This window comes from Halichoerus grypus, chromosome 6 (genome assembly GCF_964656455.1).
Source record: "Halichoerus grypus chromosome 6, mHalGry1.hap1.1, whole genome shotgun sequence".
Taxonomy (NCBI): domain Eukaryota; kingdom Metazoa; phylum Chordata; class Mammalia; order Carnivora; family Phocidae; genus Halichoerus; species Halichoerus grypus.
The window spans coordinates 491,874-516,391 of NC_135717.1; the positions used below are offsets into that span (position 1 = coordinate 491,874).

General features: G+C 46.8%; 1 protein-coding gene and 1 long non-coding RNA gene across 2 annotated transcripts in view; both read left to right on the forward strand.

The window, feature by feature from the left end:
* DNAAF5 (dynein axonemal assembly factor 5) overlaps positions 1-4,143 on the forward strand; it is a 49,084-nt gene extending 44,941 nt beyond the window's left edge. Inside the window, exon 13 of the mRNA XM_036105570.2 lies at positions 3,138-4,143. Coding sequence (XP_035961463.2) covers positions 3,138-3,367 — 230 coding nt within the window. The 3' untranslated portion in view covers positions 3,368-4,143. The remainder of the gene's footprint in view (positions 1-3,137) is intronic.
* Positions 4,144-10,662: 6,519 nt separating this feature from the next.
* LOC118544069 (uncharacterized) lies at positions 10,663-12,354 on the forward strand. The gene is made up of 2 exons (XR_013448640.1): positions 10,663-10,845; positions 11,909-12,354. It is a non-coding gene; the product is annotated as an uncharacterized LOC118544069 (long non-coding RNA).
* Positions 12,355-24,518: the final 12,164 nt, after the last annotated feature.

Sequence of the window (24,518 nt, forward strand, 5' to 3'; positions counted from 1 at the left end):
CGGCTGCAGGCCAGTGGGGAGCATGGCAGGGTCTCCGAGCGGAGAGAAGGAGAAGGGGCTGCCGGCGGTAATAGCCCATGAGAGCTTGTCGAGAGAACTTAAGAGAAATGCTGGCAATTTCAAGAAATCAAAAGATGTTGCGTGATAAGGAAAAGCAGGTCCTGGAGTTGTTAATTCACAGAGATGGGGAATTTCAAGAACTGATGAAATTGGCACTTAATCAGGGATGCAAGTTTTAGAAAAGGAAGTGGAGAAGAGAGACAGTGATATTCAGCAACTACAAAAACAGCTAAAGGAAGCAGAACAAATACTGGCTACAGTGTTTACCAAGAAAAACGCACAATAGAAAAGGCAAGAAAAGGTGCCATCTCCTCTGAAGAAATAATTAAGGATGCACAAGTCATGCTGTGTGTGTCCCGCTGACCTGGGTCCCAGGGGACCCACGGAGACCACACCTGGCGGATTTAGAGAGAAGTGGATTATTGGGTCAGATGAACAACCCTTCCGCTAATGGCGTAAACGGTCGTTTACCGGGGACGCATGGCAGTCAAGTGACCTAAGTAAATGTCATCGCCACACCCAGCGTCACTGGTTCTCTCCCGAGTTCTCTTCCGGGATCCTGTCGTTCTTGCAGTTTCATATGTCAGGAGTTAATTTTGGGGAAGGATGGAAAGTCTGTGTCTAGATCCTTCCTTCCCTCCCTCCCTCTCCCTCCCTCTCTCTCCCTCTCTCTCCCTCTCTCTCTCTCTCCCTTCATGCGGGCATCCACTTGTTCCAGATCATTTACTGAAAAGGCTGCCTGCTCCCCTGTGTCACCACTGCTGTTACCAAAGATCAGAGGACCGTTCATCTGCGTCCACCGTGGGTCTGCATCGTCCATGCGTCTGCGTCGTCCGTGCATCTGCATCGTCCATGCGTCTGCGTTGACCGTGCGTCTGCATCTAGGCTCTCTGTTCTGGTCTATCAATCTGTTTGTTCTTTGAACAAGACCATACTGTCCATTACTCTGGCTTTATGGAAAGTCTTAAGTCAGATTGTGTCGGGCCTCCAGCTTTTCTCCTTCAGGGCTGCACTGGCTATTCTGGGACTTTGGCCTCTAGATACAGACTTTAGATTGAGTTGGTCAGTATCAATCTGGGATTTTGATTGTGATTGCCTTAAATCTACAGATCAAGTTGGGGAGAACTGGCATCGTGACAGTATTGACTTCCTATCCATGAACATGGGCTCTCTCCATTTATTATGTTTTATTTTCTTTTATTTATATATTACCTTTGTTTTATTTGCACATTACCTTTTCCTTTTTTTTAAGGTTTTATTTATTCGTTTGAGAGAGAGAGAGCAAGCGCAGGGGGAGCAGCAGGAAGAGGGAGAGGGAGAAGCAAACTCCCTGCTGAGCAGGGAGCCCGATGCGGGACTCGATCCCAGGACTCTGAGATCATGACCTGAGCTGAAGGCAGACACTTAACCGACTGAGCCACCCAGGCGCCCCGATCATGTGATTTTCTTTTTCAGCCTATTGATGTGATGGATTATATTAATTGATTTTTAAATATTGGACTAGCCTTGTGCACCTGGGATAAACCCCACTTGGTGTTCATGCATAATTCTTTTTATACATTGTTGGATCCTATTTGCTACTATTTTGTTGAGGATTTTTGTATCTATGTTCATGAGAGATAATGGTCTATAGTTATCTTGTAATGTCATTGTCTGGTTTTGTACTAGGGTCATGCTGGCCTCGTAGAGTGAGTTAGGAAGCTTCCATCTTCTGGAATAGAGTGTGGAGAATTGGTATAATTTCTTCCTGAAAGTTTGGTAGAATTTACCAGTGGACCCATCTGGGGCTGGTGCTTTCTGTTTCGTGAGGTTATTAATTATTGATTCCATTTCTTTGATAGATATAGGTCATCTCTTCTTGTGTGTCTTTCCAGGGATCAGCCCACCTCATCGGGGTCCTCACATCTGTGGGCCACGACTTGTTCAGAGGACCAGCTTTTGGTTTTGTTGATTTTCTCTATTGATTTCCTGCTTCAATTTCACTGATTTCCACTCTAATTCTTCTTTTTTTTTTTTTTTAATTCTTATTTATTTATTTATTTGACAGAGAGAGAGAGACAGCGAGAGAGGGAACACAAGCCGGGGGAGTGGGAGAGGGAGAAGCAGGCTCCTGGCTGAGCAGGGAGCCCGATGCGGGGCTCAATCCCAGGACCCTGGGATCATGACCTGAGCCGAAGGCAGACGCTTAATGACTGAGCCACCCAGGCGCCCCTCCACTCTAATTCTTATTCTTTTCTTCTGTTCACCTTGGATTTGTCTTTCTTTTTCTAGTTTCCTAAGGTAGAAACTTAAGGTATCGATTTTTAGCTCTTTTCTCACATATGCATTCAATGCTGTAAATTCCCCTCCAAGCACTGTTTTCACTGCATCCCACAAATTTTGGTTGTGTTTTCCTTTTCATTCAGTTCAAAATGATCTTTAGTTTCTTTTCAGATTTCTTCTTTGACCATTGCATTATTTAGAAATGTGTTGTTTAATCTCCAGATATTTGGGGATTTTCCAGTTGATCACGTATTGATTTCTGGTTTCACTCCATTACGGTCTGAGAGCAGACATTGTAGGACTTTTGTTTTTTAAATTTGTTATGGTGTTTTTCATGGGCCAGAACGTGGCCCATCTGGTGAGTGTGCCAGGGGAGCTTGAGAAGAGTGTGTATTCGGTTGCTATTGGACGGAGGCGTCTGCAGATCTCTGTCGTAGCCCCTGACGGATGGTGCTGTGGAGGTCGGCCACATCCTCGCTGACCTTCCGCCTGCAGGTCTGTCCACTCTGATAGCGGGTGTGGAAGTCTCAGCTACAGTGTGGATTCATCTGCTTCTCCTGCAGTCCTGTCCGTTTGGCCTCGTGTAGTTTGGTCCTGTTATTAGGCACGTGCGTATTAAGGATCCATATGTCTTCTCCGAGGACGGACTCTTCCTCATTGGGTCACACGCAGCCTCTGAGTCCTGGATAACTTGCCTCACTTTGCAGTCTGCTCTGTTCCTAGCTGTTTTAACTGGCATGTGCAGCTTACTCCCATAAGCAGCAGTTGGTTACTATTGATTCCTGGTGTTTGAAGGGTGTGTTGCTGTTTTACAGAGGTCCTCAAAGCAGGCAGCGTTCTGTTCCCTGAGCTCCTGGTGAGAGAGACCGAGGCAGTCGTCCACAAACATCGCTCTCCTGCCCACTGCCAACAGCTTCTGCGGCACCTGCAGGCCAGCCGCCAGCCCAGTGAGCGCGGACGGCGGAGCCCGGAGCGAGACCCAGCTCCCGTGCTTCCCCGGGCTGGAGTGTGTGGCCTTCAGACCTCACAGCACGGCACCTTTTAGTCAACAGCCTGAGACCTTCACGAGCAAGACTTTGATAGCAAGAATGTATTCCCTAAGGAATGTGCCCGGGATTCTCAGACGGATCTCGAGCCCAGGAGTTTCTGAAATAATGTTCACTGTGTGGCTTCTCTACCTTTAGCTTTTATTTATACCATGACAGATCTCCCAAACATCTGTAGGTAATTGACATTAAAACTAAATGGGGTCTGTGCCACCGGCAGCCAAATCAGCCTGTTTGTTTGTTTCAAAGCTACATGCACCTGCCGCGCCCTTGAGTTAGGATTTGTTTGTGCAAATGCCCACCCCACCAAGATTATTTTGTTACGCAAAAGCTGTTAAGAAGAAGTTCATTCTTTCCTTGGGTTGTGTCTACTGAAACTTAGTATCACAGTGAACAGAATAAAAGGAACTTGAAATTTTTATCAGTTAAATTTTTGCTGTTTAAAATATCCTGGAACTCAAAATATTATATGGATACATTCGGTTACAATGTTCTTTTCTTATCTCAGTAATGCGAACAATGTTGAAAATAGAATATTTAATCAGATATAATTTTGGTTGCTCTCTTATAAGTAGGAGTAAAGTAAAATTGGATTTTATTCTCTAGCACTTTCTACACCCAAGTGCCTAAAAAACTTCATTTTAAATGGGTATTATTTCCATAAGCCAAATATTTATGTTAACACAGGGGGCGGGGAATATTGTATTTTCTAACAACCAGATATTAACATTTATGCTTAAGTGTTTGAAAATGTAATTAAAAATATTTATTATAATATCTTGTACGCCTGTCTTAATGTGTTTGGTAGTTAACTGACATTTTTAGATTTGCTAATTTTTCCCTTAGATTTAATCTCACAGTGATCCCGGAGGCTCCCCAACTGCTCAGTGTAGTGCCCTTTCTGGACGCCAGGTGGCAGGCGCTCCAAACCCCATCAGGAGGGCGTCCGCGGGAGAGCCTGGCTTTTTGGTTGGGGACAGCAGGCCTGCACTAAGAGGTGGGATCCGAATCTGCACCACAGACTTAGGTTACTGCCTCCCAGGCCCCATCCGCTTTCCCACCCCAGAAAGCCTCCCAAGCTGTGACGGGGTGTCAGCCCGTTCTGTGATCAACCGCAGCTGCAGGGGGCTTAGGATGCCCTCAGGGACGTCACCCACCAGTTCTCCGATTGCCCCTTATACCCTCTGCTGTTTCCTTCCTCAGCATCACCTGGAAACCTGTGAGGAATGCAAATTATGGGGCCTCAGCCCAGATCTGCAGTGGACCCAGTGGCCAGACCTCCAGGGGACTGATCCCCTAAATTGTGAGGACCCTGCCCTGAGCACCATGCATTTTCATGTCCAGCAAGAGCTCCAGCTTCCATCTTTGATCAGCCACGAAGGGTCACGGGAACCAAACAGAGGTGGCAGACAACTCGGCTGAGGTCACACACACAAGGCAGGCGTGGTTGGACGCTGGCATCGGCTGCCAAAGAAAGACGAGCATGGCATTCCAGTCTCTGGACGGCTCTGAGGGGACGTATTCAGAGCATCACAGTCCATCAGTGCCGCCTGGCATGGTGTCAACAGGTAGGTGTGTTCAGAGAAAGACAAAGGGTAGTCATCTAAACACCTGAGAACCAATGCGTCCCTCTTAATTTTTTTTTTTTAATTCTTGGGATGCCTCGGTGGCTCAGTTGGTTGGGCATCTGCCTTCGGCTCAGGTCATGATCCCAGGGTCCTGGGATCGAACCCCGCATCGGGCTCCCTGCTCAGCGGGGAGTCTGCTTCTCCCTCTACCCCTCCCCCCACTCATGCTCTCTCTTCCTCTCTCTCAAATAAATAAAAATAAAATCTTAAAAAAAATTTTTTTGAAATTCTTGTCCACACTCCTCAATTAAATCAGCAACTATTTGTGGAGCCCTAACTTTCCTGTAGAGGTGGCGGAGAACAGGGACGTGTAAAATGTAGCCCGAGAGTTTACGGTATTACTGAGATGTACTTACATACTGTGACAGTCAGCCTGCTAAGTGTACAGTTGGGTGAGTTTTAGCAAATTTTCAGAGCTGTTTTAGAACACTTGTGTCCACCAGAGAGCGACCCAGGGCCAGGTGCAGCTGATCCCTGCCCGCGTTCCCAGCCGAGCAACCACTGAGCCGCTTCTGTCTCTAACCTGATGTCTGTTCTAGATGCTTCATGTACCTGGAATCATGTCTGTGGTCTTCGGTGTCTGGCTTTTTTCTCGTAGCACAAAGTTTTTGAGGTGATTTATTTATTCATGACGAGTTCAGGGGTCAGCAATCCCTTTCTGTCAAGGGCCAGATAATAAACATTTTAGGCTTTGAGGTCTCAACTCTGTTTTCCGTTCACCCGTTGATGGGCATTTAGGTTGAGGCCATTGTGAATAAAACTGCTCTGGGCTTTGTGACATGTGTGGGCACGTTTCCGTTGTCTTAGGTGGGTTCCTCAGAGCAGAATTGCTAGGGCATATTTGGTACATGTTTGTAGCCCCTGATGGATGGATTGCTGTTTTTAACTGCTTTATTGAAGGATGCTTGCCCTACAGTTCACTGCACCCATTTAAGGCACGCAGTTTGACGAGTTCTGACACGTGTGCACCCACGAACCTCTCCACCCCAAAGGTTCTTCCTGCCCTCTCCCGCAGCCCCACCCCGCCCCCTCCAGGCAGCCCTGGTCTGGTCTGGTCACCACAGAGTATGCCCTGCACATTTTGGACTTTCACAGCACGTGTTTTCGGCTTGGCTTTTTGGTCTTCTTTCATGCGGCACAATTATTTTGAGACGTATCTGCATTGTAGCACCCGTGGGTGGTGGCGCATTCCTTTCTGTTGCTGAGCGGCATTCCACTGGGTGGCCACACCGCAACCCTGATGCGTGTTGGCTCCTAGCTCCCGGCTACCACAGAGAAGCTTCTCACAACACGGGAGTACAGGTGTCTTTATGGACATAGACTTTCATTTCTCCCAGGGGAACATCAAGGAGGGGAATGGCAATCACACTAGATTCTATTTAAGTTTTTAAGAAACTGTCAAACTATTTTCTAGAGTGAGGTACCATTTTATATACCCACCAGCACCATATGACAGTCCTGGTTCCTCTCATTTTTGCCAACATTTGACACATTGCCCTTTTTAGTTTTAGCCATTGTAATAGGCATGTCGTGGTATTTAAATATGGTTTTAGTTTGCATTTCCTTTATGTCTAATGATGTTGAGTATTTTTTCATGTGCTTACTGGCCATCTGTAGCTCTTCACTGGTGAAATATCTTAAAATCTCTTGCCCATTTTTTAAAGATTTATTTATTTTGAGGGGCGCCTGGGTGGCTCAGTCTTAAGCGTCTGCCTTCGGCTCAGGTCATGATCCCGGGGTCCTGGGATCGAGCCCCGCATCGGGCTCCCTGCTCCATGGGAAGCCTGCTTCTCCCTCCCCCACTCCCCCTGCTTGTGTTCTCTCTCTCGCTGTGTCTCTGTCAAATAAATAAATAAAATCTTTAGAAAAAAAAAAATATTTATTTTGAGAGACAGAGCTCATGCGCACTCGCAAGCAGGGGGAAGGGAAGAGGCAGAGGGGAGAGAGAATCCCGAGCAGACTCCTTGTTGAGTGCAGAGACAGACGTGGGGCTGGATCTCACGACCCTGAGATCGTGACCTGAGTCAAAACCAATAGTCAGTCGCTCACCCAAGCCACCCACGTGCCCCACCCTTGTCCATTTTTTTTTAAATCAGGTTTTCTATTGAATATGAGTTGTTCCCATATTCTAGATACGAGTGCTTTATCATCTATGATATGCAAATATCGTCTCTCATCATGGAGCTTGTTTTTCACTTTTTTTTAAGATTTCATTTTTAAGTAATCTCTACGCCCAGCATGGGGCTCAAGATCACAACCCGGAGATCAAGGGTTGCACCCTCCACCAGCTGAGCCAACTGAAAACAGGTACTCCTGTTTTCACTCTTTAACAAGGTTTCTTGAAGAACAAAAGTTTTTAGTTTAGAAGGAACTTATCAGTGTCTTCTTTTATTATGCTTTTGGTATTATATCTAAGAAATATTCGCTTTAAACCGAAGTTTCACTTCCTAAATTTTAAGCTGAAAAAGTTATTTTCATAAAGATGATTCCTCTATTTGCTGTACCTACACCATAGTTCAAAGGCGAGGTTTACTTCCTTTGAAAATCTCCCTTCTGTGATCTAAATGAAAATATGAGATCCCTCTGGGGTGAGTTCGTTGAAAATAAAACTCCTACCTTTTAATAACCAGAGACAGCCCCCTACGTGCCAGTATGGGATGATCTTTAAAATACATTAATAATCATAAACAACACAACGCTAGGGGCGCCTGGGTGGCTCAGTCGTTAAGCGTCTGCCTTCGGCTCAGGTCGTGGTCCTAGGGTCCTGGGATCGAGCCCCGCATCGGGCTCCCTGCTCAGCGGGAAGCCTGCTTCTCCCTCTCCCACTCCCCCTGCTTGTGTTCCCTCTCTCGCTGTGTCTCTCTGTCAAATAAGTAAATAAAATATTTAAAAAAAAAAAAAAAACCACAACGCTGTATAGGAAGGATGAACCAGACGTAAAAGGAGGAAAGAGGTAGCAGCCGCTGATTTGCTCTCACGCGGATACACTATTTCTGGAAGGGTACAGAAGAAACTACGGTGGTGGCCTCTGGGGAGGGGACCTGCATGACAGGGACTGGAGTGGGACTTCAGTCTACGCCTTTTGGTACCTTTGAATTTACTTTCTTGTGCATGTATTTCCTATTCAAAAACACAACTCCGCTGAGCCCCACGCACACTGGTGGTGTTTTTAGCTCCTAGGTCGGCACACCTGTTTCCTCTGTGGAGAACAGGGCCCTGTTCCAGGCAAGGATATTCAGGATGTTTATCAAGAAGCTGTTTTGTTGAGAAATGAAAATGTGCAAGTGTTCGCAGCAGCTGCGTTCCAGCCCCAAACGTCCATCAACAGTTAGGAATGGATAAGCAAGCTGTCCACTCGACAGAACAGCGCACCCCAACGAAAGCAGACCCTGACGCGCACTGAGGGCGTGGCTCTCCCGGCCATCCGCTGCGTTAAGGAGGCCAGGGTTTCAGTGGGAGTGCAGGGTTCTAGAACAGGCAAAGCAGATCCACAAGGGCTGTTCCACTCTCTCCTCTACTTGTGTATGTCTGAATTTTGTGTGCTGTTTCATAATTGAAAGTGTTGAAACTTTAGAACAATCTCAGGATGAGCCTGGAAGGCAGAAGCTAAGACTAAGTGCTCTCGGGGGCTGCCTCTCCTCCAAGCCAGAGCAGGAGGCAGGGTGTCCCCTTACACAGACCCGCCTGTCCACTGCCAGTTGTCTTACAACCAGCTCGGAAAATTAAGTTTTCTCTAAAGATAAATCTTTCTTCCCGACTTTTCCCCATTTTCCAGGACTCTCCAAATACCCAGTGTCATCTAGACGTCCAGTCATTGCCTGTGTGATAGAGGACATAAGAGAAACAATTACTGAAGGTTACTTGGGGTGGTGGGCTATGGATAGCTTGTTTTCCTGGCTTTGAGTCATTTAGAATTTTAGAATCATTTTCAGAGGCCATGGGCAGTGCTGTTGTGGATGACAACTGGGATCTCAGAGGGAGGCCGCCGAGTCCCCAGCCTGCCCAGCACCAGCCTCCACTCAGCCGTGCCTTTGACCTAGGCTTGTCCTTGGCCTTGTCCCCAGGGTCCTGAGCCTGTCCTGTGACTCTTCTATAAGCAAAGGATGGTTTCAGGAGCTGGCTTGGACACGGAGGCCTGGACCCTGTGCCAAGGACAAGGGCACTCGCTGATTTGTTCTTAGGCATCTGGGCAGGGTTTTCTGGTCTCGGAAAGTGTAACCTGAAGAGACATGAGGGTGCCTGTTGTTGCGGAACAAGTGTAACGGTAGACAGAAGGATCCTGTAGACGTCTAGGTGTTGTCTTCCTCCAGGACTGTTAGTTTCTTTATATTTCTGTTCTTCAGAATGTGAGTTTACAGTTTTGGCTAAGACTGAGAGCAATGAGACGTGGTGGCGTTGGCACATGTGAAGCAGGGGACCAACAATGGCCTTTCAAATTAACGAAGGTGAACTAATGGGGTTTGGTGTGGGGGACACTGGCTCTTTTTCAGAGTCTCTGAACGACAGGCATTTCGATTACGATTTTAGTCCTCGTGATCAACTGGGGCTCTCTGTCCCCGCAAGAGGTACTCTGGTTTTAATGTAAGTACACGCATCAGTCTTGCTGGTACAGGCAAACAGCCCGCTGGAAATTACCCTCCCGGGAAGCGCGCTCATCCCTGAGAAGGGGCCTTGGTCTTCACGGTGGGACGACAGCTTTAACAACTAACCCCTCTCATCAAAGTGCTTGAGCCTGTACTTCTTCCCCTTATTCACGAAGTAAAATTGATGTTTCAGAAACTACTGTGAATATTTCACGTACAACTTGAAGCCCCTGACGACAGATAGTGCCAAAACCACGATTAGGCACTGCTAACTTGGCAGTGTGTGACTCCTCCAGGATAAAACCCTATCTTCCTACAACCGGGCAGCGTGGGATGCCTCAGGCCGGAGCCCTAGAGCCCGCGCCCTGCGTGGCACAGGTGCACGGCACCCCCGGCCATCAACCAGCAGCCAGTCCACACGCAAGCACGCCGGGCTGTGTGCAGCTCGGGGCACCCCAGGCTCCCTGCGCACGCAGTCCCTGGCAGGCCCATCCGCGCCCCCAGCGCTCGCACCCCCAGCGACCGCGCCCCCAGCGCTCGCACCGCCAGCACGAGCACCCCCGGGCCCCCAGCGGCCGCAGCACCTGCGCCCGCACCCCCAGGCCCCCCCAGCGTCCCCAGGCCCCCCAGCGCCCCCCGCACCCCCAGCAGCCCAAGTGCCCACACCCTCAGCACCCCCGCTGCCTGCCCACGCCCCCAGCGCCCGGCTGCCTCCTAGTAGCCCGACAGGTGCCCCGCTGTAGCGGGAAACATGTGACCACAAGCCGGCTGCCCTGGCTAGCCCCCGCCTGCACCTGTCGCCGCCGCACAGTTCCCGCTCCCGCGCGCCGCAGCTAAGCCGGACCTCAACTGCGCACTCGCGCCGGGCGGTGCCCCACCGAGGCGGAGGTCCGCGCCAGCCACTTCCCAGCCACCCCCGCGGCGAGGGCGCGGACACGCGACCCGAACACGGCCAATCGCGGACGCTGCCGCCGCCGGAAAGCAATGGCGCTGGCGCTTCTGCGCGTGCTCGGCCCGAGGCCGCGCCGGCGCCGCCGATTGGCTGCGTCCGGGTCACGTGCCCGCCCCCTCGCCACGTCCCTCCCCCCCGAGGAATGCAGGCGGAGTTTCCCAGGTGTTCGCAGCCTACGCTGTTGGCGCGGGTTCCAGCCCAGCGCTCCTCTCTCGTGGGTGAAGGGTCACAACTGAGAGTCAGACGCGAACCGCGGTCCGCATGACCTGGGCGAGGTCAGAGGGTCCGTCTCCGGAGCGTCGGTCTGACTGAAAGCAAGTACTGGGGTCACTAGGGTTCGAGGCATCCTCGCCGTCCTCACTCACCCCGCCCTCCTAGTCGGGGGGGGCCCCGGGGCCGGGAGGGGCGCTCAGGCGACGGGAACAGTGAGCCCGCGCTCCCGCGGGGATGCCCCGAGTCCCCGCCCTGCTCCTCCCAGTGCGGCCCCGCGCCGCGACACCACCCGCTGGGGAGCACCCAGGGCCCCGCAGGGTTGGGGGGTGTGGTCCACAAAGAGCCACCCACCGGCTGTAGCCGCATCCTTCCTGGTGGGACGTGCACTTCCCTGGGGCCGGGGTGGGACGAGGAGGCTGGGAGTGCCCTTCCTTCCTTTCTCACCACACCCTCCTGCTACTCCAAATCAACCAGCACTTATAAACGGCCTCCTAAACAAGTGACCAGTTCCAGGGCCGGGACAGGGAAAATACAAGATGAGCCTGGCGCATCCTGTATCACCAGAAAGTAAGAGGGTGCTCACAAAATGAGGCTGGGGTGTAGGAGGACTCAGGAGCCAAGCTGAATGGCGAAAGCTGGGACAATGTGAGCAGCAAAGTAAACAATCCTATTGAATCATAACTTACAGGGTAACGTAAATACCCAGGAGTCCGTAGAGATAAAAAGTAAACAAGTGAGAGAGAAAGAACAGCTCTTTCCTACGGAAATACCACAATTTATAGATGTAGGAATAGGGAACTGGAAAAACAACTTTAGGCAAATGACAGCGTAGTAATTGTTGGGAGCCGTATCTAATGGATGCTAAGATTAGTGGGCAAAAGTTTTGAGACAGATATTGCTTCAAATCTTTCCCCCAAGATATTTGTTAACAGGGACAAATAGTAACTTCAGAGTGGAAAAACTTGACCAACACACCTCAAGCAGGTAATCAAGGTATAAGATATAACAACAGCATTGACCCCTGATGTAATAATGCAAGGAGAAAGACACAAAAGCGCTCCTGTGGTTTTCTTGCCAAAAATGCATACCCTCCATCAAATCATGGGAAAGCTTCAGAGAAATCCAAGCAAGGACATGGTACCACATAACAGTACTCTTCAAAAGGGCCAAGCTCCTGAAAGATAAGGAAATTCTGAGGAACTGCCCCAGGTTGGCTGTGCCTAAGGAGAATGACAACTAAATGCAACATGGAGTTCCCGAGTGGCTTGGACTAGGTAAAGTACTACTGTGGAAAAACATGAAATCTGAATAAAGTCTGCAGTTTAGTTGACAATATTTGCTATAGACTGAATATTTGTGTTTTCCCAAAACTTCATATATTGAAACCTAATCCCCAGTGTGATGGTATTTCGAGGTGAGACCTCTGGGAAGTGCTTAGATCATGAGAAGGGAGCCCTCGTGAATGGGTTCAGTACCCTTGAAAAGGAGCTGAGAGAAGACAGCTGTCTATGAACCAAGATGTGGACTTTGACCAGGCATCAAACCTGCTTATAACTCGGTTTTGGACTTCCAGCCTCCGGAACTGTGAGAAATAAATTGTTTTTTAAGCACCCAGCCTCTGTTAATTTGTTATAGCGGCCCGAACAGACTAAAGACAGTATTGCACCAGAATTAATTACCTGGCTTTGATATTTGTACAATATATAATGTAAGATGTTAACCTTAGGAGAAACTGGGCAAAGAGCATTTGGGAACTCTCTGTGCTTCTTTTTTGTTTTGTTTTGTTTTTGTGAAATACAGGTGGGCTATGGTGAATTCATCCCTCTCCTGGACCAGGTGAGCAAGGGATATTCAACATCAGGGTTGCCCTTGTGTCCCAGAAAGGGGCAAGCTGATGAGAAGCTCAGGCAGGTGCCCTTTCATGAACTCCCCGCTGCCCACCCTGCCTCTCCTAGCTTCTCAGGTACAAATGTCCTGAGCAGGAGCAAGCTTGGCAAATTGGAGAGCAGCAAGGAGGCCAGATGAGCGGGAGGAAGATGGCAGGAGGCGATCTTGGACAGACAGCAAGCATCAGATGGTTGGGGCCCCATCAGGTGGGGTTAGAGAAGGTATTCTCACCTACCCCTTCATATCTTCCATCTCCACTTAGTACAGTTTTATCCTGTTGGGTTTTTCTCAGTTACCTGTGTAACATTATGTAACATTTAGCACTTAAATCTCTGTATCTTGTCCAGCAGCGTGGGATAGTATCTGTCCTTTCCTACCACAAAAGATAGGGATCCCATCCTTAACTCTGCCTCCTTTGCTTCCACCCACCTCCCAACTCACAACATCTAGACTTTTGCTTATACAAAAGTCAAGGTTGCTGCCTATCATTAGAACAGATTGAAAATACTTAATTTTTTCATGCTTTGTTCATAGATTGATTCCCAAGGCTAGAAATCCATCGGTGGTTTTTCTGTTTATGGCTGCATTTTCCTCTCTATGCTCAATGGCCTTAAAATGATTCTATTCCATGAGTTGCCCAAGATAATGCCACGGTTTAGTTTGCTTCGTATTTGGACCACAATTTATGTTTACAGCTTTTCATTTTATTTATTGAGTTTCTAACTGCCGTTATTTTTTTTCTCATTGACAAAAAGTGTGCTTTCACCATATCCCTCACATTGACCCAGCCTCTTGTGCTAAATCTTGCCCCAAATGCCCACCTTTTCCCCTGGAGTTGCATGTCTGAGAGCCCTCCAGCCTCTGCCGTTCAGGCCTGCTGCCCAGCCATCGCTGTGGACATCGCCCCACAGGCCTCCAGACCACTGCTGCACTGGCCCCACGCTTTCCCTGTTCTTGGTGTCCTTTGTTCTCTGAAGTACATTACAAGCATGTCCTCAGAAAGGGATGTCTGCATACCAAAAAGGCCTTTAATTTGCCCTCGTAGCCAAGCATAGACTTCTAGATCCCAAGTTTGCCCCCAGAATTGTGACCGCACGGCTCCGTTAGTGTCTTGCTATTGACAGTTGGGTGATCCTTCTTTTGTAGGAGTCATATGAGTTTTATTTCTGGATGCTTTTAAGATCTTTCTTTTTCCTAATATTCTGAAATTTCACAAGAACACATCTAAATAGGATCTTTGTTCACTTTGCAAGAGGGGCCCTTTCTCTTAGGTTCCTCCATTCTCCGGTTCTAGAACGTCTGTGTGCGTGATGTTGAACTGATTTCCCCCCCCCCCCATCATTTCTCACCTAGTCCTCCTTTTTGGGTCATTTTTTTCTATGTTCTGAATAGATACTTGGCTTTATTTTCTAACCTTTCCATTGACCTTTTTATTTCTACCACTTATTTTTAGAAGTCTCTTTTTTGGGGTACCTGGGTGGCTCAATGGGTTAAGCGTCTGCCTTCAGCTCAGGTAATGATCTCAGGGTCCTGGGATCGAGCCCAGCATGGGGCTCCCTGCTCAGCGGGGAGCCTGCTTCTCCCTCTTCTGCCCCTCTGCCTACTTCTGTTCTCTCTCAAATAGATAAAATCTTTAAAAGAAAAAGTTTCTTTTTCTTTAAGTGAATTTTATTGATATTTGATTTACATACAATGAAATGGTCCCATTTTAAATGTATATTTTGATGAGTTTTTGTGCAGTTTTGTAGTTATCACCGCAATCAAAATACAGTTGTCTTGGTCCCCTTCCCAATCACACCCCAACCCATACCCAGGCTTTGGGCAACCACTGATCTGATTTGCAGATTGGAGTTGTGTTGTCTAGACCTTCGTGGTTGGCACAGTGTTTTTGAGATCCACGTTCTTGGATCTAACAGCACTTCGTTGCATTTTTATTGCTGAGTAGCATTCCACTGTATGCATATAACACAGTAATTAAACTGTTTATCAGTTGACTGATGTTTGTGCTTTGCCAGTTCACTTGAATGATGCTTCTGTAAACATAAGTGCACAAGTCTTTGTGTGGACATGTTTTCATTTTGCTTGGGCAAATACCTAGGAGTGGCCCAGCTAGACTGCGTGGTAAGTATATATTTAACTACATACTAAATGGTTGATGTGTTTTCCAAAGGAGTTGTATCGTCTGACATTCCCACGAGAAACATAGGCGTTCCATTTGCTCTGAACCTTTACCATCACTTGGTGTGGTCAGAACGTTCTCCGTTATTCCAGGTAACTCTGTGTCCTTGATAGGCTTCCCTCCTCAGTAAGAGAGTTGACAGGAGCTTCATGTCCAAGGGTTCACCAGGCATTGGGCTCTTTTTGTGAGGTACAGAAAGGAAGGAGCCATTGGACACCTTACCAGATGCCAGACGGAGGAACTGAGGAAGGAATTACTTGGGAAGACGAGAGCTGCTCAAAAAAGCTCCCAAGCACTTTGGGAGAAGAGATACGTGGCTTTCTGAGCGGTTGCTGTGTGGCAGGCGTGCGGAAGCAGCCCAGAGCTTCAGTTAATCTCTGTGATGCCAGCCCCACCCCCAGACCTGGTCTGAGCCCCTGAGACCACAGGAGACAAGCCCACCTCTGCCCAGACGCAGTCCCCAGTACCTACGCTGAGATGCAGTTCCTCCACCCACATCTCTGCCTGCTCTTCCCCTGCCCCGAAAATGTCGTCCCTCCTCTCCTGCTGCCTGTGGCCTCCAACTCCGCTAGTCTCTGCCAGTCATCTCAATGAGGCCGCAGGTGAGAGGGAGGGAACTGCCTGTGCTCCATCTTCATCTTGCACTGAGGTCTGGATTTCTGCGGCCTGGCAGGACATCGACGCGCATGGCTCGGTAGTGAAGGCCGATTATGAAACAGCATATATAGCATTCACTTTTATAAAAATATGAATTATGTACAGAGAAAAGTGACAGAATAGGCCTTAAGATGTTTGCAAAAGTTACCTCTGGGTGGTGGGATTAAAGTAGTCTATACATCTTTTTAACTTTTAAACTGTCACATGCTTTCTGAAAACTTCGGTTATATGGACAGAGGTTGCATGGTGGCTAAAGCCCCAGGCTGTGGGGTCACTTGGATCTGGATTTTCAAGTGTTAGATCTGCCCCTTACTAGCCGCAAGCTCTCAGACTCAGTGCCCTGATTTGCCATGGAGCTGTTCCGAATATTCGGTGAGGCTGTGCTGCCGGGCCCACAATGGGTAGATTTGATCGGTGTTGGCCATTATCATACTAATATTAGTTTTAAGATAAAAAACAAACAGTAAACAATTTACATCGTCCAGCTCCGAGCTGAGAGCTTTCCTGGGCACTTTCCAGTGTGAATTAACTGCACAGGGGCTAGCAGCCAGATACCTGAACCAACTGGCTTCTGGGGGTAAAGCAGTTGATTGTAGGGGCATCTGGGCAGTGCAGTCAGTTGAGTGTCCCAACTCTCGGCTTCAGCTCAGGTCATGATCTCAGGGGTACGGGATTGAGCCCCACTTCAAGCTCCCCACCCAGCAGGGAGTCTGCTTGGGATTTTCTCTCTCCCTCTCACTCTGCCCCTTCCCACCCCTCACGTGCCCGTACCCTCTCTTTCTAAACAAATCTGTTTCAAAAAAGGCAGTTAATCATAGGCATCACTTGGATTCTGGGGAATATCTGCTAAAGATAATTTGGGTTTGGGTAGAGTTGGCATTGGACGTTTGACTGTGACATTGCTTGGCTACCTGGACCAGCTGTTTATTGGGGCCATTCCGGAATGATCATCAACTCTCCGTGCCGGGATACCCAGCCACCTTCCCTAAGGCAGCTCATATAACCACCAAGGGACTTGACGTTCATGAGTAAGAACATGACAGTCGTGTTAACCACCGGAGGCCACGCCTGACTCTCAGCAGCCTGTCCTGCCGGGCCAAAGTCCCGCAGACTTGGGTGAAATGCAGGTTTTCTCTATATGTCACGTTGTTTGTGTGTGCCATGAAAGGCCGATGAGCTACTGAATGCTGACAAAAACTGTCTGAAATAATTCTTGGCAGGCTTCTCTGCAAGGAGAGAGCAGCTGTGCTGGGAGCCCCTCAGCACCATCAGGACTGGACTGAGACAAGCCTGGTGCTTATTGGGGCAAAGCTGACCTCAAACGTTTTCTCAGGTTTTTAAAAAAATATTTTCCGGCCTATTTTTTCAAAGGGGCGGGTGTCCGTGAATCTAATAGATCAAGAGTCCATTTGTTGTGCAGAATCCATCCACCTGATATGGGTGAGGCCCTGTGCCAGGCACAGGGGAGCTGGGGATGGTGGCACAGGACCGCCCCTGCCTCCCAGAACCCAGAGTCTGCTACGCCGTGTCCAGCAGAAGTATAATGCAAGATGGATGGCATCTAAATTTTTCTAATAGCTGCAATAGAAAAAAAAAAAAAGATGTGGGTGAAATTCGATTGGATAATATATTTTATTGCACCCAGACACAGTATATTAAAAAAAATTTCACTAATCAACATCAAACAGGATGAGATATTTTACATTCTTTTCTTCATACTGAGTCTTCCAAATCTGATGTGTTTACACACATAGCATGTCTCTCTGACGACCAGTAGGATTTTCAACCATCCTGGTTTACACAGAACCACCCGGGTTCTGGCTCTGAAAGGCCTGCATCCCAGGAAAGACTCCGGGGGATGCATAAAGTGCTGTTTTTCCTGAAAGGGTGTGGAAGGCTGGGGGAAAGTAGAAAACTCTTGTGGCAGCCCCCGAATAGGAGCTAGAGCACAAGTATTCCGTGTCCATTGGAAGCGGCATAAATGCCCTCCGCGGTTACTGCCCCTGCTTTTCCCCAACTGTTGATGGTGGCAGCCACGATTTGTAGTTTACATAACGACCATCCGCCTTGCATCGCTCCAAGAGATCCGAATTGCTAATGCAGTGTGAGCGCCTGCCTTTAACACTGGCTGGGGATTCACTGTTGTGCTTTGTGTTGAGATAGTGCTGCTGTAAGTTTTCACATGGCAGATGCTGTGGCCATGTTGTCTAAGGGTTCAGATCGTGAAAATGAGAACAAGGACAATGTGAATGCCGGTGTGACCCAGACGTCGCTGACAAAGGAGGCTCACAAGTGTGACTTTGATGGCGGGTGAAGCACACGTACAACTGGACTAGGGAGCTAAAAACCAAAACAGAGTCCTATGCAATATGCAGAAAAGACGGGATGGGGATGATGGAGGAGCGGATGAAGGCACAGAGACTGAACTCAAGGCCCGGACATGACAGGAAGTTCTTCTAAGCCAGTCACAACTTCTTTGTCTCCCCCAAAGCCACCAATATTCAGTCCCCAGCACTGGCCACGGAATGAGCTCGGGCACACCCACCCCCCTACTGAACTCACATTGTCCACTCACTGCTCTGTGCAGCTAAGCGAAGCGACCCTTCCTCACTCATAGATTGGAATTAAAATTTTGAGAAGGGATGTGTATAAATGGGAGAAATTTTGATGAGCTGTGTTATCTACCCAACAATGCAGAACGGATCCTGTCACATCCTATGAACCATGATATTGTTGACAGTCTGTTAAGTGATGCACCGAGTCCCGGCAGCGAAATGGTGTTTTCCCAGCTCCTCGTTACTTTGATTTGAAACAGAGTTACAAATTGTCTCCTTGATTTCAATGAAGATTTTGATGAAATTGCAGAATACATGAATCAAAAGATTGTTGATACCTCATCCAAATACAAGTTAGACTCTGCTCATCCATCTGTGTATTTGGTGACAGGGCAAGTGTAAATTCCGGCAAACTCCATTTAGCTGATCATCTTACTACCAAAGAAAATGAAAAGCTCTTACCTGCTCAGTGTTCTCCACACCTCGTATACAACGCTGCTGTTGAGGTGAGGTCTGCTGACCTGTTATATTGGGGTTTCCAAAAGGAAAGTTTTGGTTACCTTTTAGTTTCCTCAAATATGCAGAAACATGATTTTTGACTTTATAGAAATGGAAGGAGAAAGCCTTCCTACAAGGTGTCCGTCATTGTTGCCGTAGGAAAGATGTTAAAATGTTTGCCTGCCATAAAATCTAATCTTATTCTTCAAAGTGTGAGACACGAGGAATGTCCTTCTCTAATTTGGAAGTACATAAGGATGAGAACAAAGAAAGGGGTTACAGGAAAATGGAAATTCATATGCTCTTTTTCCAGAACTGCCACCGGAGTGTCTGATTCCCTGTGTAGACTGTGGATGAGAGCTCACGCGGGCAAAGAACAAACTCACTTCACGACAGCAGGACTGCTTCAGAACTCAAACGTGTCACTAGAAAAAGGTAACTGAATTTGACAGGACTTTCTCATTCCTTCAGTAAAACTATAACTTATTTGAAATCCAACTTTGATTTTAAGTTTTGATGACCTCTGTGCTTTAAGACCATTTGCCTGAGAAAGAGAGTTTAACTTCTGGTGACTTCCAGTATGCTTTGGAGTTTGTTTGTTTTTAAGATTTTATTTACTGGGGCGCCTGGGTGGCTCAGTCAGTTAAGCATCTGCCTTCCACTCAGATCTTGATCCCAGGGTCGTGGGTTCAAGCGCCACATTGGACTCCCTGCTCAGCAGGGGAGTCTGCTTCTCCCTCTCCCTCTGCTCCTCCTCCCCCCACACTCGTGCTCTCTCTCTCTCGCTCACTTTCTCAAATAAATAAAATGTTTAAAAAAAATAAAATGGACATTTTAGACATGGGGAACCAAAATGATAATTTACATATGCAAAGAGCCTGATTAATAAGTGGCTGGTCTACCAGAGTGAGCCTGTGCGTACAGGCGGGTGGATGTTCTTTGAGCGCCGAAAACAAATTCCCACAAGTGCTCATGAGGTGTCATCACATCGGACTGACACCAGGAATCCGAGTTTCAGTGGCTTGATAGGAACAGTGCTGTAAGTCAGCATGAGCTGTACGCTTGACCACATCCTGAGTTTCCCACTGCCTCAAAGAAGAGAGGGATGTTCTAAGTTCAGAGACGCAGTGTTGATAAAGGAAACAGGAAGAGTGAGACTGCCCAGAGCGTCAGGGACAGAAGGAAGCGGGTCATGACCCCCTTAATTGGTCTTACCGTATTTTTGTTCTCCTTTTAAAGAGTCTTGCGTTATAAAGGATCAGAGTATGGATAGACACAACAGCTTGGATGAATCTCCAGGGAACTATGATGAGTTTAAAAAGCCAACCTCAAAAGCTTACGTCCTGTGTGATTCCATTTATGTAACATTTCTTTTAAGTAACCTACGCCCAAGGTGGGGCTTGAACAGCTCATGACCTCGAGATCAAGAGTCAGAATGCTCCACCCATTGAGCCAGGCAGGTGCCCCAATTTATACAACATTTTTGAAATGACAAAATTGTAGAAAAGCAGGGCAGATTTGTGGTTTCCAGAGGTTAAGGACAGGGGGGAAATGGGACCAGGGGCTGCAGGGGGTGAAGGTGGTTATAGAAGTTTACAGGGGAGACCCCTGTGGGGCTGAAACTGCCCAAAGAACCTCACAGGTACAAAAATCTGCAGAACCACACATCACACACACACCCAGGAGTGGAAGTGAAATTGGGGAGATCTGAATGTATGGGTGGATTACATCCACGTCAGTCTCCTGGCTGTGACAGTATACTGTAGTTTTGCAAAATGTTACCATTGGGGTGGAAATGGTGTATTATTTCTTACAACTGCATGTGAGTCTACAATTACCTCAAAAATTTCAGTTAAACAGAAAACTGTACGTGTATGTGTCTTCAGAACACATAATAGCATAGTCTCCAAAATTTAAATATCCAATAAAAGATTTTTTAAGTGTAAAATAATGTGTTGTAGTGGAAGACAGAAAGAAACATTATACAATTTTTTCATGATTTCTTCTATTCATTACTACTAATTGCACTGTTAACTAGTCCTGTGGTTAACTAGTCCTGTTTTGTTTAAATGTAACAGGAAAGTAAGTAATACAAAATAATGCATGGTTTCAAAGAAACACCTATTTTCATTTTTTATGTGCAGAGATAGCACACGTGGGTAATTCTTTTCTATGATAGTGCTGTGTTTTGGGGTGAGGTCTGGAATGTCTTTGTCCCGGGTTGGCATTCTAAAACCTCGGTCCCTTAAGCTCGTCCCAGGTGCCTGGGTGCCCCTGCGGCTACAGCCCAGAGGGCACTGGCGGGGAGGGCTTGGGGGTTGTCTCTGCAGGAAGGGGACGCACTACACTTCTGTCGAAGCTGAAGTGGCCGTCACCGCTGGGGAGATAATTCGGGAGACAGGAAAGGTGCTCATCTGGCAGGCACTTCACTGAACTTCTGGGCCAGGCTCAGGGGGCAGGGGCTGCAGGACTGGAAGCAACCCACTTGAAGACACAGTCCAGGAAAACAGGCCCCTGGGGTTTCCTGAGGACGTCTTCCACCAAGACCCACAAAAGTCCCCAGACCCATCATCCTCAAATTAAAGTGATCTATGGCCCCTCTCAAATGGAAAATCATCTTCACAGACCCCCACCTCCATCCCAGGGTGTTTAAACTATTTTAATTGTAAACTTTCTTTTTTTTTTTTAATATTTTATTTATTTGACAGAGAGAGACACAGCGAGAGAGGGAACACAAGCAGGGGGAGTGGGAGAGGGAGAAGCAGGCTTCCCACTGAGCAGGGAGCCTGATGTGGGGCTCGATCCCAGGACCCTGGGACCATGACCTGAGCCGAAGGCAGATGCCCAACGACTGAGCCCCCCCGGCGCCCCATGTAAACTTTCTTAAATACGTACAAATGTAAAACTAAATATAAAGTCCTGTGTTCTTGGCACTTACGCTGCTGTGAATCCAGCCGTGTCTACAAACTAAATCTTACCAGAAATGGTGCCCTAACTGGGCCCCAGTGGGCAGTACTGCCGTGGCTGAGCCCATCCCTGTGTCGCACCCTGAGTGAGGTTGGAGCGGTCTGGCTCTCCCCACTCCTCCGCTGCTTGAATCCCTGAGTGGCCCCAGTGCAGTGGTTATGGGTCCATTAGGGTGCAGATGGATCACTCTCATTGCTTTCTCTTCTGTCATCTTCGGCTCACCGCAATTACCCGAAGGCCCTCTCACGCCATTGCGTACTTCCTGAAACACCACACCTGCTTGCACAGGAGCCACTCACCGGGTGCCCTCCATACCCTTCAAGAAGCTCCTTGAAGTTAAATATAAAACTGTTCTAAAAATCTCAAAATAAACAAACTAACATTTCCCTAAGGAAGCTAGAAAAAGAAAAACAAGACCCAAGACCAGCAGAAGGAAGAGCATAATAAAGAATAGAGCAGAAATAAATGATAGAGAAACGAAAAAAAGCAAAAGAACAGATCAATGAAACCAGAAGGTGGTTCTTTGAAAAGAATAACAAAATTGATAAACCTCTAGCCAGACTCATAAAAAAGAGAGAGGACTCAAGCAATACCACAAATGTAAGAGGAGAAATAACACCACCACAGAAATACAAACAATCATAAAAGAATATTATGAAAAATTATATGCCAACAAACTGGACAACCTGAAAGAAATGAATAAATTCCTAAAAACATACAAACTACCAAAACTGGAATAGGAAGAAATAGAGAATTTGAACAGACTGATAACCAGCAAAGAAATTGAATCAGTAATCAAAAATCTCCCAACAAACAAAAAGCCCAGGGCCAGACACCTTCCCAGGAGTATTCTACCAGACATTTATAGAAGAGTTAATACCTATTCTTCTCAAACCATTCCAAAAAAAAAAAGAAAAGAAATGGAAAGAAAACTGCCAAATTCATTCTATGAGGCCAGCATTACTGTGATACCAAAACCAGAAAAAGACACCACTAAAAAGGGCCAATATCCCTGATGAACATGGATGCAAAAATCCTCAACAAAATACTAGCAAACCAAATCCAACAATACATTAAAAGAATCATTCACCACCTTCAAGCGGGATTTATTCCTGGGCTGCAGGGGTGGTTCAGTATTTGCAAATCAATCAACATGGTACATCACATCAACAAGTGAAAGGACAAGAACCATATGATCCTCTCAATAGAAGCATAAAAAGCATCTGACAAAGTACAGCATCCACTCATGGTTAAAACCCTCAACAAAGTAGGGTTAGAGGTAACATACCGCAACATAATAAAGGCCATACATGAAAAACCACAGCTAACATCATACTCAATGGGGAAAAACGGAGAGCTTTTCCTCTAAGGTCAGGAACAAGACAAGGATGTCCACTCTCCCCCCTGTTCTTCAACATAGTACCAGAAGTCCTAGCCTCAGAAATGAAAGGCATCCAAATTGTAAGGAAGAAGTGAAACTTTCACGATTCCCAGATGACATGATACTCTATGTAGAAAACCCAAAAGACTCCCCCCAGAAAACTACAACTGATACACCAGTTCAGTAAACTCACAGAATACAAAATCGAGGTACAGAAACCTGTTGCATTTCTGTCCACTGATAATGAAACAGCAGAAAGAGAAATGAAGAAAGCAATCCCATTTACAATCGCACCAAAAATAATAAAATACCTAGGAATAAACCTAACCAAAGACGTGAAAGACCCACACTCTGAAAACTAGAAAACACAGATGAAAGAAATTGAAGAAGACAAAGAAATGGAAAGATATTCCATGCTCGTGGATTGGAAGAACGAATATTGTTAAAATGTCTATACTACCCAAAGTAAAATACACATTTAATGCAATCCCTATCAAAATACCAAGAGCGTTTTTCACAGAGGTAGAATAAACAATCCTAAACTGTGTATGGAACCACAAAAGACCCCGAATAGCCAAAGCAACTTTGAAAAAGAAAAGCAAAGCTGGAAGCATCTCAATTCTAGAGTTTGAGTTATATTACAAAGCTGTAGTCATCAAAAACTCTATAGTACTGGCACAAAAATACATAGATCAACAGAAAAGCCAGAAATGAACCCACAACTCTATGGTCAATTCATCTTCGACAAAATAGGGAAGAATAGCCAATGGGAAAAGGACAATCTCTTCAACAAATGGTGTTGGGAAAACTGGACAGCAACATTAAGAAGAATGAAACTGGACCAGTTTATTACACCATACACAAAAATACACTCAACATGGATGAAAGACCTAAATGTGAGACCTGAAACCATAAAAATCCTAGAGGAGAACACAGGCAGTAAACTCTCTGATAATGGCTGCAGCAACATGTTTCTAGATCTGTCTCCTGAGGCAAGGGAAACAAAAGCAAAAATAAACTACTGGGACTACATCAAAATAGAAAGCTTCTGCACAGCCAAGAAAACAATCAACAAATCTAAAAGGCAACCTACAGAATGAGAGAAGATACTTGCAAACGACATCTGATAAAGGGTTAGTATCCAAAATATATAAAGAACTGATACAACTCAACACCCGAAAAACAATCCAATAAAAAAAATGGACAGAAGAGATAAGCAGACATTTCTCCAAAGAAGACAACCAGATGGCCAATAGACACGTGAAAAGATGCTCAACATCACTCATCATCAGGGAAACACAAATCAAAACCACGATGAGGTACCACCTCACACCTGTCAGAATGGCTAAATCAACAACACAAGCAACAGTGGGTATCAGCGAGGATGCAGAGAAAAAGGAACCCCCATGCACTGTTGCTGGGAATGCAAACTGGTGCAGCCACTCTGGAAACAGTATGGAGGTTCCTCAGAAAGTTAAAAGTAGAGCTACCTTATACTCCAGTAATTGCACTACTGGATATTTACAAGAAAAAAAAATATATGTATATACACAAAAACACTAATTCAAAGGGATATAGGCATGCCATGTTAATAGCAGCATTATCTATAATAGCCAAGTTATGGAAGCAGCCCAAGTGTCCATTGATTGA